The 16,549-nt window shown below is 41.5% G+C and overlaps 1 protein-coding gene across 7 annotated transcripts in view; it reads right to left on the bottom strand.

Moving 5' to 3' along the window:
* The window catches only part of DOCK3 (dedicator of cytokinesis 3), a 608,703-nt gene that overhangs the window by 56,529 nt on the left and 535,625 nt on the right, over nt 1-16,549 (bottom strand). For 6 of the 7 annotated variants that reach the window (XM_045990868.1, XM_045990865.1, XM_045990867.1 and 3 more), the window contains exons 25-27: nt 13,266-13,393; nt 10,285-10,431; nt 8,188-8,286 (exon numbers count right to left, since the gene is read on the bottom strand). In XM_045990868.1, the coding sequence (XP_045846824.1) occupies nt 8,188-8,286; nt 10,285-10,431; nt 13,266-13,393 (374 nt within the window). The remainder of the gene's footprint in view (nt 1-8,187; nt 8,287-10,284; nt 10,432-13,265; nt 13,394-16,549) is intronic. The other variant, XM_045990870.1, reaches the window with a different exon arrangement.

Here is a 16,549-nt window from a genome sequence, read left to right as displayed (position 1 = left end):
CTCTGCCTTCAGCTCGGGTCATGATCCCAGGGTCCTGGGATCGAGCCCCACATCGGGCTCTCTGCTCAATGGAGAGCCTGTTTCCTCTTCTCTCTCTGCCTACCTCTCTGCCTACTTGTGATCTTTCTCTCTCTGTCAAATAAATAAAATCTTTAAAAAAAAAAAACAAATAGCAAAATGTAAATGTAAATCCTAACTTATTGGTAATTAAATTACAGTGCATGTAAATGGATTAAATATTCTAATCAAAAGGCAGAGATGGGAAAATGGATAAAAATAAACATGATCTAATTATACATGGTCTATAAGATATGTACTTTAGATTCAAAGACATAAATACCTCAAAAGTAAAAGGATAGGAAATACATACAATAAAATGGATATATACACAAAATAGAACTGGTGTGGCTATATTAATATTAAACCACATAGACTTTAACAAAAATTGTCATTAGAGACGGAAATTTTATAATGACAAAAGAGCCAATATGTCTGAAAGAATTATTATAGAACACTCCATCCAACAATAAGCAGAATACACATGGAAGGATATATGCATTTCTTCTCTAGGACAGATCATATGTTAGTCCATAAAGAAAGACTCACTATATTTAAAAGAACTGAAATCATATAAAGCATGTTCTCCAACCTCTACGGGAGTTAGAAATGAATGACACAACAAAATTTGGGAAAGTAAAAAATATGTGATTTAAACATTACACTCTCAAATAACCAATGGGTCAAAGAAGAAAGCACAAGAGAAACAGGAATACTTTGGGATGAATAAAAATTAAAACACATCAAATCAAAACCTATGGGATGAAGCTAAAACTTCTAGCTCTAGTGCCTATATTAAGAAGATAAAGGTCTCAAATAATAACCTACCTTACGCCTTAAGAAACTAGAGAAAGAAGAGCAAACTAAACATAAAGCAAGCAGAAGGAAGGGAATAATAAGTGAAACAGAGAATAGAAAAATAGAGGAAAAATGAAACCAAAATTTGGTTCTTTGAAATTATCAACAAAATTGCCACACCAAGAAAATAAAAAAGAAAAAAAAGAAGACTCAGTTACTAAAATTGAGGATGAAAGAAGCCATTACCAATGTTAAAGAACTAGGAAGGATTATAAGGGACTATTATAAACAAATGTATGCCAGCAAATTATATAACTTAGATGAAATGGACAAACTCTAAGAAAGATACAAACAACCAAAATTCATTAAAATCTAAAATCAAACAAAATCTGAACAGACCTATCATAAGCAAAGGGATCAAATTAATAATTTAAAACCTTCAAACAAAGTAAAGTGGAGGACCAGATGGCTTCACTAGTGAATTCCACCAAATATTTTAACTAGAATTAGTACTAATATTTGTCTTTTTTATTATAGCCACTCTCAGTGTGAAGTAGTATCTTTTTAAAAAAATATTTTTATTTATTTATTTATTTATTTGACAGACAGAGATCATAAGTAGGCAGAGAGGCAGGCAGAAGAGAGAGAGAGAGAGGGAAACTGGAAGGGGAGATGAACCATGAGAGACTATGGACTCTGAAAAACAACCAGAGGGTTTTGAAGGGGCGGGGGGGGGGTGGGGTGGGTGGGAGGTTGAGGAACCAGGTGGTGGGTAATAGGGAGGGCACGTACTGCATGGAGCACTGGGTGTGATGCCAAAACAATGAACACTGTTATGCTGTAAATAAACAAATAAAAAAAAATAATTAAAAAAAAAAAAAAAGAAGAAGAAGAGAGAGAGAGAGGAGGAAGCAGGCTCCCTGTGGAGCAGAGAGTCTGATGTGGGGCTCAATCCCAGCACTGTGGGATCATGACTGAGCCAGAGGCAGAGGCTTTAACCCACTGAGCCACCCAGGCACCCCAGTGTGATGTAGTATCTTATGGTGGTTTTCATTTGCATTTCCCTACTGACTAATGACACTGAATATTTTTCACGTGTGTTTTGGCTATTTATTTATTTAAAGATTTTATTTATTTATTTGACAGACAGATCACAAGTAGGCAGAGAGGCAGGCAGAAAGGAAGGGAAGCAGGCTCCCTGCTGAGCAGAGAGCCCAATGAGGGGCTGGATCCCAGGATCCTGGGATCATGACCTGAGCCAAAGGCAGAGGCTTTAACCCACTGAGCCACCCAGGCGCCCCATGTTTTGGCTATTTATGTACCTTCTTTGGGGAAATGTCTATCAAAATACTTTGCCCATTTTAAAATCAAGTTACCTTTTCAGTCTTGAGTTGTAAGAGTTATTTATATATTTTACATACAAGCCCTTTATTAGATGTATGATTTGCCAATATTTTCTTCCATTCTGTGGGCTTTCACTTTCTTGTTGGCATCCTTTGAAATACAGAAGTTTTTAAAACTTGTATTATCCAACTTAGAGTACATGATTAGTTTCCAATGTAGTCTTCAGCAATCTATCAGTTGCGTGTAACACCCAGAGCTCATCACATCTTGTGCCTCCTTAATGCCCATCACCCAATTACCCTGTCCCCTACAGACCTCTCCTCCAGCAACCCTCAGTTTCTTTTCTAGAATTAAGAGTCTCTCACATGGTTTTTCTCCCTCTCTGATGACTTCCCATTCAGTTTAAATACAAAAGTTTTAAAATTTTGATGAAGTCTAACATCAATTTTTTTCTTCTGTTGCTTGTGTTTTGGTGTTATAACTAAGAAATCACTGCTAAACCAAGGGACATAAAGATATACTCCTATTTCTGTCTAAGAGGTTTATAGTTTAGCTCTTACATTTAGGTCTACAATGTTTTTCACTTAGTTTTTTTTTTTTTATATGGTATGAGGTAGAGGTTAGATATCAAGTTGTCCAGAACCATTTGCTGGAAAGACTTCTTTACTCTTTGTATTGTCTTGATAATGTTATTGAAATTCAATTGACTGTAAGGTTTATTTCTAGACTCCAAATCCAATTCCATTGGTCTTTATGTCTATCTTAAACAAATAACCAATTCTGATTACTGTTATTTTGTTGTAAGTTTTGAAACTGGTGAGTATGAATCCTCCAATTTTCCAAGATTGTTTGGCTATTTTGAGTCACTTTCTTTACCCTGTGAATTATTGATCAGATTGTCAATATCTGCAAAAAGGCAGATGAAACTTTGAGAGGTCTTGTGTCAAACCTGTAGATCATTTTGCGAAGTACTATCCTCTTAATAATATAAGTGTTCCAATCTATGAACATGGGGTGTCTTTCCACTTATTTTGGTCTACTTTAATCTCCTCTCTTAATTATTTTATGTGTTTTTATACTATTATAAATGGAAATATTCTCTTAATTTCATTTTTGAATTGTTCATTGCTAAGACATAGAATTGGTTTTTGTGTATTAATTATGTATCCTGCAACTTTGCTGAACTTGTTTATTACTTCTGATAGTGTTTTCATGGATGTCTTGGGACTTTCTGGATACAAAATCATGCCATCTGAGGATTGAGAGTTTTACTTCTTCCTTTCCAAACTTGTGCCCAATTGCTCCAGCTAGATCCTCCAATATATTGAATATAAGTGGTTCGAGCAGATGCCTTTCTCTTGCTTCTGACTTAAAGAGGAAAATATTCAGTCTTTTGTTACTATGTATGATGTTAGCTGTGGGTTTTTCATATTTTGCCCTTTATCAAGTCTGAAGAAATTTCCTTCTATTTCTAGTCTATTGAATGATTTTATCATGAAAATTTGGTGGATTTAAAAAAATGATTTTTTATATCCATTATGATGATTCTGTTTTAGTCCTTTATTCTATTTAATGGTGTTTTATGTTGATTACCATATGTTAAGGGAACCTTGCATTTCTGTGATCAATCCCACGTGATCATGGTGTATACTTCTTTTAGTATGTTCCCGGATTCAGTTTGCTAGTATGCTGTTAAAGGCTTCTACACTTTTATTTATAAGGATGTTGGTCAATGGCTGGCTTTTCTTGTGATGTCTGCCTTTGGTTTTCATGTCAGGATACTACTGACCTCATAAAATGAGTTGGGAAGTGTTTCTGGCTCTTCCATTTTTTGTAAGAGTTTGTGAAGGATTGGTATTAATTCTTCTTTAAAAATTTGGGGTGCCTGGGTGGCTCAGTGGGTTAAGCCTCTGCCTTTGGCTCGGGTTGTGATCTCAGGGTCCTGGGATTGAGCCCCGCCTGCTCCCCCACCCTGCCTGCCTCTCTGCCTACTTGTGATCTCTCTCTATCAAATAGATAAATAAAATCTTAAAAATAAATAAATAAAATAAAATAAGGATGGTATGTATCATGTGTGCAGATCTTTCCGTAACATTTAAAAAAATTGGTGCAATACACCAATTAAGCCATCTGGTCTTTGGCTTTTCCTTCTGGGAAGTTATAAATTATTAACTTGATCTTGTTATTTTGTGATATCCTTTAAGATGGATATAACCAGAGACACTGAATTGTACATTTTAAAAGTGTAAATTTTATGGTATGCAAATGACATCTCAATAATGCTGCCATAAAAAAGAAAAAATGTGACGAACTCTATATTTGGTGTGGTGGACTGCATATGTTCCCTCAGGTCTGTTTCAGCTCAAATCCTCTAAAATGACAGTCAAGAAATACATATGCCCACAGAGACAAAGGAAATAGGAAATAAGAACACAGTGATCACAAAGATAAACTCGAAATGGATAAAAGACCTCAACGTGAGACAGGAATCCATCAGAATCCTAGAGGAGAACATAGGTAGTAACCTCTTCGATATCAGCCACAGCAACTTCTTTCAAGATATGTCTCCAAAGGCCAAGGAAACAAAAGCAAAAATGAACTTTTGGGACTTCATCAAGATCAAAAGCTTCTGCACAGCAAAGGAAACAGTCAACAAAACAAAGAGGCAGCCCACGGAATGGGAGAAGATATTTGCAAATGACAGTACAGACAAAAGGTTGATATCCGGGATCTATAAAGAACTCCTCAAACTCAACACACACAAAACAGAGAATCATATCAAAAAATGGGCAGAAGATATGAATAGGCACTTCTCCAATGAAGACATACAAATGGCTATCAGACACATGAAAAAATGTTCATCATCACTAGCCATCATGGAGATTCAAATTAAAACCACATTGAGATATCACCTTACACCAGTTAGAATGGCCAAAATTAGCAAGACAGGAAACAACGTGTGTTGGAGAGGATGTGGAGAAAGGGGAACCCTCTTACACTGTTGGTCGGAATGCAAGTTGGTGCAGCCACTTTGGAGAACAGTGTGGAAATTCCTCAAGAAATTAAAAATAGAGCTTCTCTATGACCCTGCAATTGCACTGCTGGGTATTTACCCCAAAGATACAGATGTAGTGAAAAGAAGGGCCATCTGTGCCCCAATGTTTATAGCAGCAATGGCCACGGTTGCCAAACTGGAAAGAACCAAGATGCCCTTCAACGGACGAATGGATAAGGAAGATGTGGTCCATATACATGATGGAGTATTATGCCTCCATCAGAAAGGATGAATACCCAACTTTTGTAGCAACATGGACGGGACTGGAAGAGATTATGCTGAGCGAAATAAGTCAAGCAGAGAGAGTCAAGTATCATATGGTTTCACTTATTTGTGGAGCATAACAAAGAACATGGAGGACGTGGGGAGATGGAGAGGAGAAGGGAGTTGAGGGAAATTGGAAGGGGAGGTGAACCATGAGAGACTATGGACTCTGAAAAACAACCTGAGGGTCTAGAAGGGGTGGGGGGTGGGAGGTTGGGGGAACAAGGTTGTGGGTATTAGTGAGGGCACGTGTTGCATGGAGCACTGGATGTGGTGCAAAAACAATGAACACTGTTATGCTGAAAAGAAATTAAAAAAAAAAAAAGAAAGAAAACAGGCACTGAGAGAAATTTCACCTGATGAACTGGGAGGTTCCCAGTCCCTTTTTGCTATTTGCTTCCCAAAATATTGGTGGGCTCCTCTGTTCCTAGGAAGGGATAAGGATTCTTGTCTCAGGAAATAGACAAGTCCTAGAGAGCAGACCAGTAGATACAGGAATTAGAGGATATTCTGACCAAACGGTCAGACCTCCTTCAGTCAGCTACAGGGAAGCCTGCTAGAGACAAGCCTCCCCCACACATAGAGCTTCTCATTAGCACCAGAGCACCTCACTTTTAGACACGGACTGACATCCAAAAGTCTCTACATACAGGAGAAAAGTCTCTAACATGAAAGTTAGAGACTGAAACAAATAAAAGAAGACAAGTTTCCAGGAAAAAAAAGTGACCTGACAGTATCTGACAGATTTGACCTTGAGGAAAGCTGGAAGAAGAGGTTTATTACAGAAAGGGAGTAGGAAATCCTAGCCAGATTTGAAAACCAAAAGAAAACAAAAAACAAGTGAATAACAAAAGAGGCAAATAATTCCAGGAACAAACAAAAAGTTTTATAAGAAAGGAAGTATAACAGCATAGCAGTTGGCTAACCACAGTATTTAGTTAGCAGTATAAAGAAGAGTACATTACTGATTTAAACAAAAATGTATGTGAACTATATTGGAAGAATGAGAGGAAAGATGTGTGTGTATGTGAGAGGAGAGTCACCCTCATTTTCTATGGGAAGAAGAAAAGAGATAATAACTACCAGTTAAAATTTAAAATGGCAGTAGAAGCTTAAAGAACAGCAGAAGAGTTCAAAGTGACTGCTTTTGGGGAATAGAAACCAGATATGGGTCAGGTTGAACCAGGGAACCACCATTTTACGTTATAAGCTTTGTAATGTGCTTTGGCTCTTAAGATTATGTATATATGTACACTGTATATTAACTACACTGAAATTAAAAATGTAAAAACCCTTAAAGTTCTGGGTATAGTGCTTGCACATAGCAGGCTTCCAATAAATGAATAAAAAATTTAAAATTAGAAAATGTGTACATATTGCTGTTATAAAAATAAAATTTTAATTAAAAAAGTAAGAGAATGATGTCAGCCTGGGCTTCTGACTATGAACCAGTTAGTAGGACACACAAAGGATGAAAATTATCTAGAACAGCCAACCCTGGATTTTCAGGCTCTACACCCCAGCTCAAGTACTGCTTTTGTCTTTGGCTAAATTTTTGTTCCCTTCAAGGGCTGTCAGTCTACCCTCCCATGCCCCCAAGAAGATAGGTTGACCTTACTGCAACGAGTTAATGACAACAATCTGCAGAGACCCATGCCTGTGGAAAGGCAGGCAAGATCAGATACTAGAAAGTGACACCTAGGGGAACCTGGGTGGCTCAGTTGGTTAAGCAACTGCCTTTGGCTCAGGTCATGATCCTGGAGTCCCAGGATTGAGTCCCACATTGGGGTGCCTGCTCCATGGGGACTCTGCTTCTCCTCCTGGCCTCTCTCCTCTCATCCTCTCTTTATTTCTCTGTCTCTCAAATAAATAAATAAAATCTTGAAAAAAAAAGAAAGTGACACCTACTACTAACTGATACAATATGATTAATAAAGGTCATTACAAATAAAAAACATTACTATGAAATGCAAATGACTTGGTTCTGAATGGAGGCAGAGCATACAACTAAAATTTGCAATAGTTTGTTTACCCAGGGATGAACTGAGTAGCATATTCTAAGGCAGAGACACAAGCCCCAGCAGTTCGTCAGCAGCTAATACCACATGGAGCTTGGGAATGCTCTTCTGTCCTGTGGCTCATGGGCCCATTTCTCTGCATTATCTGCCCCAGGGGTTCTGGATCCAGAATCTGGTAGCCAATGGGCAGTGCTCCCTTCTGGTTTCTACAGGTCACTTGCAGAAATACATTTTAATGAAGAAAAGTCGTCACCATAATTATAATTATAGTTACTAAACAGTGAAGTCTGATTTGCAGGGACAAAATATAAGGTGGTTATTGAGTTCATCAGAAAGGGAAGCGTTCTGGTTTGTGGACAATTACTATGGCCTAGAGCAGCCTCCCATAGAGGCACATGGTCACAGGGTTGCTATCAGTCAGGGAAAACCTGCCAGTGTTACTGGGATCTGTCTGTATAAGGACGCTGCTGGCTTTCAGCTTCTGGGAGCCATACTCTCACAGTTGTAAAGTGGGGCTGGTGAACCCTTTGCCCTAGGCAGAACTGGTCACTTGCACTCAGCCCCTGGCAGGGGTAAAGGCCCTGGGCTGTCTCAGCTGCATGCTTCCTGTCCTGGGTGAAAAGTCAGTTTTGAGGTAGGTTTATTGCCCACCTTGAGTTCATCTTTGCTCTGGAAGTTGTCCAGGAGGTGCTGGTAGTGGGTGTCACACATCTGGCGGAGCAGCGAGAGAAGGCAGGACACGTACTCACCCTAGGGACCAACCAAAAAACAAAACAAAACAAAACAAACCACAAAACACTCAGCACAGCTAATCACATGGGCTTTGGTTTCCCCAATCCACAGAGGGCAAGGAGAGAAGGAAGGGTCTGAGATGGCCCCAATGATCATGAAAGGGAAGATGAGAACTCTGGCCTCGAGAATGAGTTTTCTTTTCTGCTAAGGGAGGCCTAAAGGGCTTGGGAGGTTTTTTTGTTTGTTTGTTTTTTGCTTTTTGGGGGCCTTGGGTGTTTTAATGAGACCTTAGCAGCATGGGGTTAATGGAAAAACCTTAACTTGTAACAAAGAAGTACTGCAAAGTAAGACAGATAGTCTAGTTTTTTTTCCTAGGAAATTTCTGGCTACACAGTCCTTTGTCACTATATGTTACCAGGCCACGATACTGAAGTCTAAAGGGGTTCCTCAGAACAGGGTTCTTGGCATTTTCTGGGCAGAATTGGGGCTCTTCCATTGTGCTGGGTTGGAGCAGCTCATCTGTGAGGATTTCTTGGGCCCTCCCAGAGCTTACATGTGGTTACTGGACAGGAGGATGGAGACTGGTCAACGTAACTTTCTGGAAAGCAAAGGAGTCAAAACTAATCTTTACGAGAAGACAAGTTATGGGCTTTAAGATACATAAAAATTTAAGGATTAAAAAATGAGTCATTAAAATTTCTTCAAATTCCAGCTGTGGTAACATGGAAGAAAACCTTGTTTTAAGGACTTCAAAAGACTTTTCACAATCTTATGGCAATTTTTGGCATGGAACAGCTGGCCAAATGTTTTTAAACTCAAGGAAATCTGACAAAAGTTTTTTTTTTGTCTCTCAGAGCATTTCTAGACACATAAAATCATTATGCACATGTGTATGCAGAACATACACATGCATATGACCTCAGTTTTATCCAGAAAATGGGCACAATAAGCCATAATTTATAGATCCGTTATGAGGATTGGAGGAATGAATGTACATGAGGCTTTTGAGTGGAAAAGTCCAGCACATAAAGATGTGCTCGGTAAATTATGCAGTTATTACCCTCTTCATTACATCTATGTGATTTAGCATCACTAAGTGAGTATTTGTAAAGTGCACAGAGCAGGGTTAGGCATATGGCAAGCACTGTGCGGTTGTTGGAGAGAAGGTCAGGTACCAGGACCTAGAAGGGTATGCCCGTCTTCACCTGCAGCGAGAGTGCCCTCAATAGCCCCAAGGGAACAAACATTCCTTCTAAGCCCAGTGCCTCAGAACACATGCCTGTTCTCTGCTCTTCCTCCTCCCCCTAGCTTGCTGGAGCTTGGCTTGCTCCCACAAAGGATTTACTTCAAAGAAGTCACTGTAGCCTCCCATCTTCCAACTGGAAGATTCCATGCAATTTGCTTAATGAGTTCTAGCATCCAGGTTAGCAAGTCCACTCCGGGTAGAGGAGTGGCGGCTGTCTCTCTGCCCCTCCTGAGAGGCTTCCCCGGGCTGTTTCTCTTCTGATTGTCCAGTAATGCCAGTGCAAGTCTACCTCATCACAGTTTTCCTGATGCTAGACATTTGGATATAAACACTATGGACAAAAATACTTAATCTGTAGACCCCATCAAATCCTAAGAAAATTATTGTGTTGGACAGCACATCATTTAGGAGAGCCTGCTCCTTGAAGGAAAAGTCCATTTTTTCACCTTCAATCTCTTACTATGTCTCTGCTTCATTATACATAATGGAAAATGAGTCGGCATAAGGGCAGTGGCCAACAGAGACAGTGTGCAGGAAGAGGAGACAAAGCATTCCCTGCAGCTGCCCTAGGGTAGACTTCAGGGACTAGGAACCTAGAGCTTTCTGAGTGGCCATGGGAACCAGGTGGGAGAGGGGAAGGGGGCAGCATGCCGACAACCATGCAGGAAGGCTGGTGGAGATGAGGGTGGTGCGATGAGGAGGTGGGGGTTGGTGTGGAGGAGTCCCAGGTTAGAAAAGAAAGCAAGAAAACCTGAATGTTAGTTACTAACAGTGATCTCGGCTGTGCACTGCGGGCACCGCTGCCCTCTTACCGCCTCCTGAGCATGCGATTTGCTCATGATGGTGAGCAGAGTCTGCAAGAGCACATCCAAGAGGCTCTCCACCATCATTTCTACCTCCTCCATGACATCTGCCTCCTAGAGCGAGCAGCGAGAGAGCACACCGTTAACACCGGGCCAGGCTGTCACGTAGCCGGCAGCACTTACTAAGTCAGCGACGTCAGGAGTGGTCTTCTTACTGGCTTCTTAACACTGAGCTCCGGTCTCACTAGCATGAAGTGTCAGGGAACCTGAGACAAGGGCTCTGAGGGGAGGAGGGTACAGACCTGCCTCTGTTGTCTTGGTATGTGGTGGCTGGGGGCCTTCGCCTAACCCAGCACCACCTAACACCCATGGTTCTAACCTCAGGTAGATTCGATACAGTATACAGGGCAGAAGCGAGGGTCCTGAGTTACATGTTTTCTTTGGTTTCCCTAGAAAAGTCAGGAGAAAGCACAATGCTGCTGATGAACACTGAGAAAATGGGAGAGTATTCACGCCACAGGGTGTGGAGGTACCACGTTCACTATCGCGGAGGCACAATGGCTAATGCCCAAACAAGTATCTTAGTCTTTAAGAGGATGGTTCTTTCCTCAGAGCTTTCTCCTTAGGTGAGGTCAAGCTTTGCTGGCCCAGCTGCTGCTCAGCATGGCTGGGTCTCACTTCCAGCTCCTCAGAATTCTTTTTTTTTTCCCTTTTTATTAATTTTTTCAGCGTAACAGTATTCATTCTTTTTGCACAACACCCAGTGCTCCATGCAAAACGTGCCCTCCCCATCACCCACCACCTGTTCCCCCAACCTCCCACCCCTGACCCTTCAAAACCCTCAGGTTGTTTTTCAGAGTCCATAGTCTCTTATGGTTCGCCTCCCCTCCCCAATGTCCATAGCCCGCTCCCCCTCTCCCAATCCCACCTCCCCCCAGCAACCCCCAGTTTGTTTTGTGAGATTAAGAGTCATTTATGGTTTGTCTCCCTCCCAATCCCATCTTGTTTCATTTATTCTTCTCCTATCCCCCTACCCCCCCATGTTGCTTCTCCATGTCCTCATATCAGGGAGATCATATGATAGTTGTCTTTCTCCGATTGACTTATTTCACTAAGCATGATACGCTCAGAATTCTTGCACGCGTTCCCTGGTCCACCTGCAGGACTCTGGTCTCAACATGTCTATCTGGGGCAGCCTCACAAAAACAACACATCTGCTTCTCAGCCACCACACTGTGAATCTAGGAAGACTGTGCTATCCTTTTACAGACCTCTCACCCTGAATCTCAAATCTTGTAGCCTGATTTACCTCACAGAGAGTCCCATTACCCCTTCTCTAGCCTCTTTATATTATTATTGGTATAAATGTCCATCTGTCCATCCATCCACCAATTCATTACTCATTAAGCATTTGCCATGTGCCAGTCGCTGTTTGTGAACCTGAGTATACAGAGGTGAACAAGGAAGATAGTAACTCTACTCTACTCTACTCTCATGGAGCTTAAGTTCCACCCCCAACCCATCCATTCAATGTCATCATACTGTGCCTCATTCCACATGAACAATCTGAGCAGCTCCTGGGGCCAAAGTCCTCCTTTTCATCTGCTGAAGTGATTATAACACTCTTACCTAGGATGTTTCTCTGACTAGTTGTAAGCAAGTAATTGCACCCAACTCTCTAGCTCCACAAAAACAGCCAGGTCTTCAGGTTTTTACCTGTTTCCATTCCTCTTCCATTCTTCTCCTTCCCTTCATTTTCCTCTTCAATTTCTCTCCTTCCTTTAGCAATAAGCCTCCCACCTCAAGTCTGACCTTGGGTTCCTAATAGACCTTATGTGTCTAGTGTTGCCTCTCTGAGGCCTGGTGGGAAGGAGAGCTGCCAAGACTTGCCTGGAGCCAAGAGCAAACAATAGGGCCACTACAATCACCACAAGCACTCTGCCAACTGAGGCCCTTGTTGCCAGATGGTACTTTAAGTCTGGACACCAGAGTACCCTATTGGGTCCCTACATCCTGCTCAAACCAACGACATTTTTTTCCCCCCAGGACCTCTCCTGCTCTACATGGATAGCCTAACCTCATACATTCTTATCACCTGGCTACTGGCCTTCATTATAAATGTGGCTGAAATTTTATTCTTCAGAAATTTGATCTCAATTTAATAAGATATTGTAATAAAAAACTCATTCTTGTTCTTGATCTCTTTCTTTACATTTTCCTATAGTTTATATATTTCTCTAATATGCATTTCTTCTATTATGTAAAATAAATATCATTAAAATAAATTCCTACCCTTATTCATGCCAGTTACATGTCTTTCCTTCCTCCCCACTCCTCGCCCCCCACCGCCAACAGATCCCTTTTTAAAAGAAAAAGTAAAGAGGAAAGAAAGTAGGCAAAAGCATTCCTAGTTGAAACCTCATCTTAAAAGTATAATTCTCCCATCCCATGAGGCTCAGAGCTCTTGTGGGCAACAATTATCTCTCGTACATCCTGACCTCATCTGGCATGGTATAGGAATGCCATATGGGTGGAATCAAGCTGCCAGGAAGCTGACAGAAAAGTCTGAATGAGCAAGCTGCCTCTCAGCCTGGGCCTGCCTCCCTGTGCTCGTGCCTGAGTATCCTCAGAACACTCCCAAGAACACAGGATTAATACCTTTTGATAGAAATAGAACATGGGACAGGATTGGGCTTTCTGGTGTTAAAGATAACTACAATTCTAGATGGATTTATGGGAGCACAACTTTTTAAAATAGCAAAACTGTGTTGTGTGGAGAAGCCTGCTGGATATACACAGGCCTCCATTCACTTGGGCACCTTCCTGTCACTGATGAAAGCTTCTGTGACTGAGAAATGTACAAAGTGATCTTTGTTGGCCTGCCTCTGGCTAAAGCAATACAAGACGGGCAGAGCTGAGGCGGGTTGAAGCGGGCATGGGGCCACTACCAGAGAGCTGGTCTTGACGATGGAGAAGATGCTGCCAAGAATCCCTGAGCAGATGAGCAGCTCCTTCTGCTGCCTCAGGTGAAGGTGAATATGATGGAGAACCACAGGAAGCAGGATGCGGCGGGACTCTGAGGGAGAAAACACAAAGGTGAAGAAGCCCTTCAGAGGAGTACGAGCTACCTCCGGAAGCCAGTGGCACACTGTGGGACTTCCCTGGTCTCAAAGCAAGAGGGGCTGAACCTGGTGCCAAACCTGGTGCCTAGCTGGAGGTCTCTTCCTTCCCTTATGGGGGCCTAAAAGCCCACTTCCTAGACATTATAAGACATCCCACAGCATTATCCTTCCATCTTTCTTTCCTTCTTTCTTATTTTAAGCCTAGTATCTATAGCATTTTGTGCAGGATGAACTTTAAGGGATTAGTTCCAAATGAAATGTCTTTAATGACTACATTCCAAATTAAAAGCATAGCTTCCTGTGAAAATCCCATTTAAATGACACACCTAGTTCTATGAACTACACTGACTGAACCTATAGACTTGATGTGGATTATAAATGGCCACTCTTTATGATGCTCAGGCCAGGGGCCTGGCACGAGCGTTTACTCCTTTTCCCCTCAGGCGTAGGGGACAGGCTTGGCCTGTCCACAGCAGTGAAGGCAACATAGCAGGACTTTGTCTTGTCACAAACCTTTGATAATTAGCCAATCCTTCTGGCCAATCCTAACTTTTCTCCTCAATGTTACCTGAACAAAATTTTCATCAGGAGATGACTTTGTTTAGAACTTGGTCAGGAAGGCTGAATCCAGGTTCAAATTCCTTAATTAACTCACCCAAAGGGCCCATAGGTAGGTTGATTCCTCCTATGGGCTTGCTTTTCCCCATCTGTACCATGAGGTGCTAATGGTCTTTTCTGCATTTCCTTCACAGGTGTGATGAGAAGACAAAGTGCACTACAGGTGTGAACATGTTTTTGGTGCTCTGTGCTCCTATGTGACTGTGTGACTCTGTAGGTACCCTCCTACCTGGCCAGCATGACGTAGTCAGATTACCAGTAGCACAAACAAGTCAGGGCACTTTGGATTTATTTGACCATAGTCAAGTATTCCAGATGAAATTCAGAAAGAAAATCTTTTTTTTTTTTTTCCAGCCAAAGACAAATTACATGACTTATAAGAGATTTGGGGGCTGTCTTGTCAAATACTTAGAATATATTCAAAGAAAATGGAATGACAGCTGTTCTATGCTTGGACAAAAGAGAAGTTCATAATACAATTGGCAGACCAAAATAACAACAGAGCAGTATTTATAATGTAAATATATAAAATAACTACTGCAGAGAAAATAGTAGCTTGTTACTGGAACCTGATAAATAGGAGACAAGACTGATGCGCTCTGAGAACGTAAGTGTTGCTTAAAAGACACTGTTGGTAAAAAAATCTCACTTCAAGGGAGCTGCTGCAACTCAAGCATTCAATGAAGCGGAGATACAAATGAAAATCGGGTGGAGGCTTGTTTCAAAATCCAGCTCCATAGCTCCACTGCCACATAAAGTTTAAGAACAGTTTTTCTGGGGCGCCTGGGTGGCTCAGTGGGTTAAGCCTCTGCCTTCAGCTCAGGTCATGATCCCAGGGTCCTGGGATCGAGTTCCACATCGGGCTCTCTGCTTGGCGGGGAGCCTGCTTTCCCCCCTCTTTCTGCCTGCCTCTCCCTACTTGTGATCTCTCTCTCTGTCAAATAAATAAATAAAATCTTTTAAACAAAGATTAAAAAACCAGTTTTTCTTAAGTGATTATGGGAAGCAGCAGGTACATACACAAACATCGGAAATAATGGGTGTCAGTGAGGGAAGTCTGACGTCCCCCTCCCCATATGTTTGAAAGCATCTTCTTTAAGCAGTGCACAAAGCCTGCACATATGCAGTGGCCTCAGTGCCAGCGCGTCCAACCCTGGGATAAAATTCTCCAGCCCAGGAACCGGTGAAGAGAGAAGTATTTACTATAAAGACTTACTGGTAGAGAAAAGCTGACTTTCTTGGTGGCAGCTTTGCCATGAATCATAACATATACTGGTAGAGTTAAGTTAAAGGGGACATTTATAATCTTCGACAAAACAGGGAAAAATATTCAATGGAAAAAAGACAGTCTCTTCAATAAATGGTGCTGGGAAAACTGGACAGCGATATGTAGAAGAATGAAACTCGACCATTCTCTTACACCATACACAAAGATAAACTCGAAATGGATAAAAGACCTCAACGTGAGACAGGAATCTATCAGAATCCTAGAGGAGAACATAGGCAGTAACCTCTTCGATATCAGCCACAGCAACTTCTTTCAAGATATGTCTCCAAAGGCCAAGGAAACAAAAGCAAAAATGAACTTTTGGGACTTCATCAAGATCAAAAGCTTCTGCACAGCAAAGGAAACAGTCAACAAAACAAAGAGGCAACCCACGGAATGGGAGAAGATATTTGCAAATGACAGTACAGACAAAAGGTTGATATCCAGGATCTATAAAGAACTTCTCAAACTCAACACACACAAAGCACATAATCATATCAAAAAATGGGCAGAAGATATGAACAGACACTTCTCCAACGAAGACATACAAATGGCTATCACACACATGAAAAAATGTTCATCATCACTAGCCATCAGGGAGATTCAAATTAAAACAACATTGAGATACCACATGACGCCAGTTAGAATGGCCAAAATTAGCAAGACAGGAAACAACGTGTGTTGGAGAGGATGTGGAGAAAGGGGAACCCTCTTACACTGTTGGTGGGAATGCAAATTAGTGCAGCCACTTTGGAGAACAGTGTGGAGATTCCTGAAGAAATTAAAAATAGAGCTTCCCTACGACCCTGCAATTGCACTGCTGGGTATTTACCCCAAAGATACAGATGTAGTGAAAAGAAGGGCCATCTGTACCCCAATGTTTATTGCAGCAATGGCTACGGTCGCCAAACTGTGGAAAGAACCAAGATGCCCTTCAACGGATGAATGGATAAGGAAGATGTGGTCCATATACACAATGGAGTATTATGCCTCCATCAGAAAGGACGAATACCCAACTTTTGTAGCAACATGGACGGGACTGGAAGAAATTATGCTGAGCGAAATAAGTCAAGCAGAGAGAGTCAAGTATCATATGGTCTCACTTATTTGTGGAGCATAACAAATAACATGGAGGACATGGGGAGATGGGGAGGAGAGGGAGTTGAGGGAAACTGGAAGGGGAGATGAACCATGAGAGACTATGGACTCTGAAAAACAACCAGAC

The sequence above is a fragment of the Meles meles genome, chromosome 20, assembly GCF_922984935.1.
Source record: "Meles meles chromosome 20, mMelMel3.1 paternal haplotype, whole genome shotgun sequence".
In the NCBI taxonomy this organism is placed as follows: domain Eukaryota; kingdom Metazoa; phylum Chordata; class Mammalia; order Carnivora; family Mustelidae; genus Meles; species Meles meles.
Note: the sequence above shows the minus strand (reverse complement) of the source record. Positions and strands in the feature narration are given on the sequence as shown.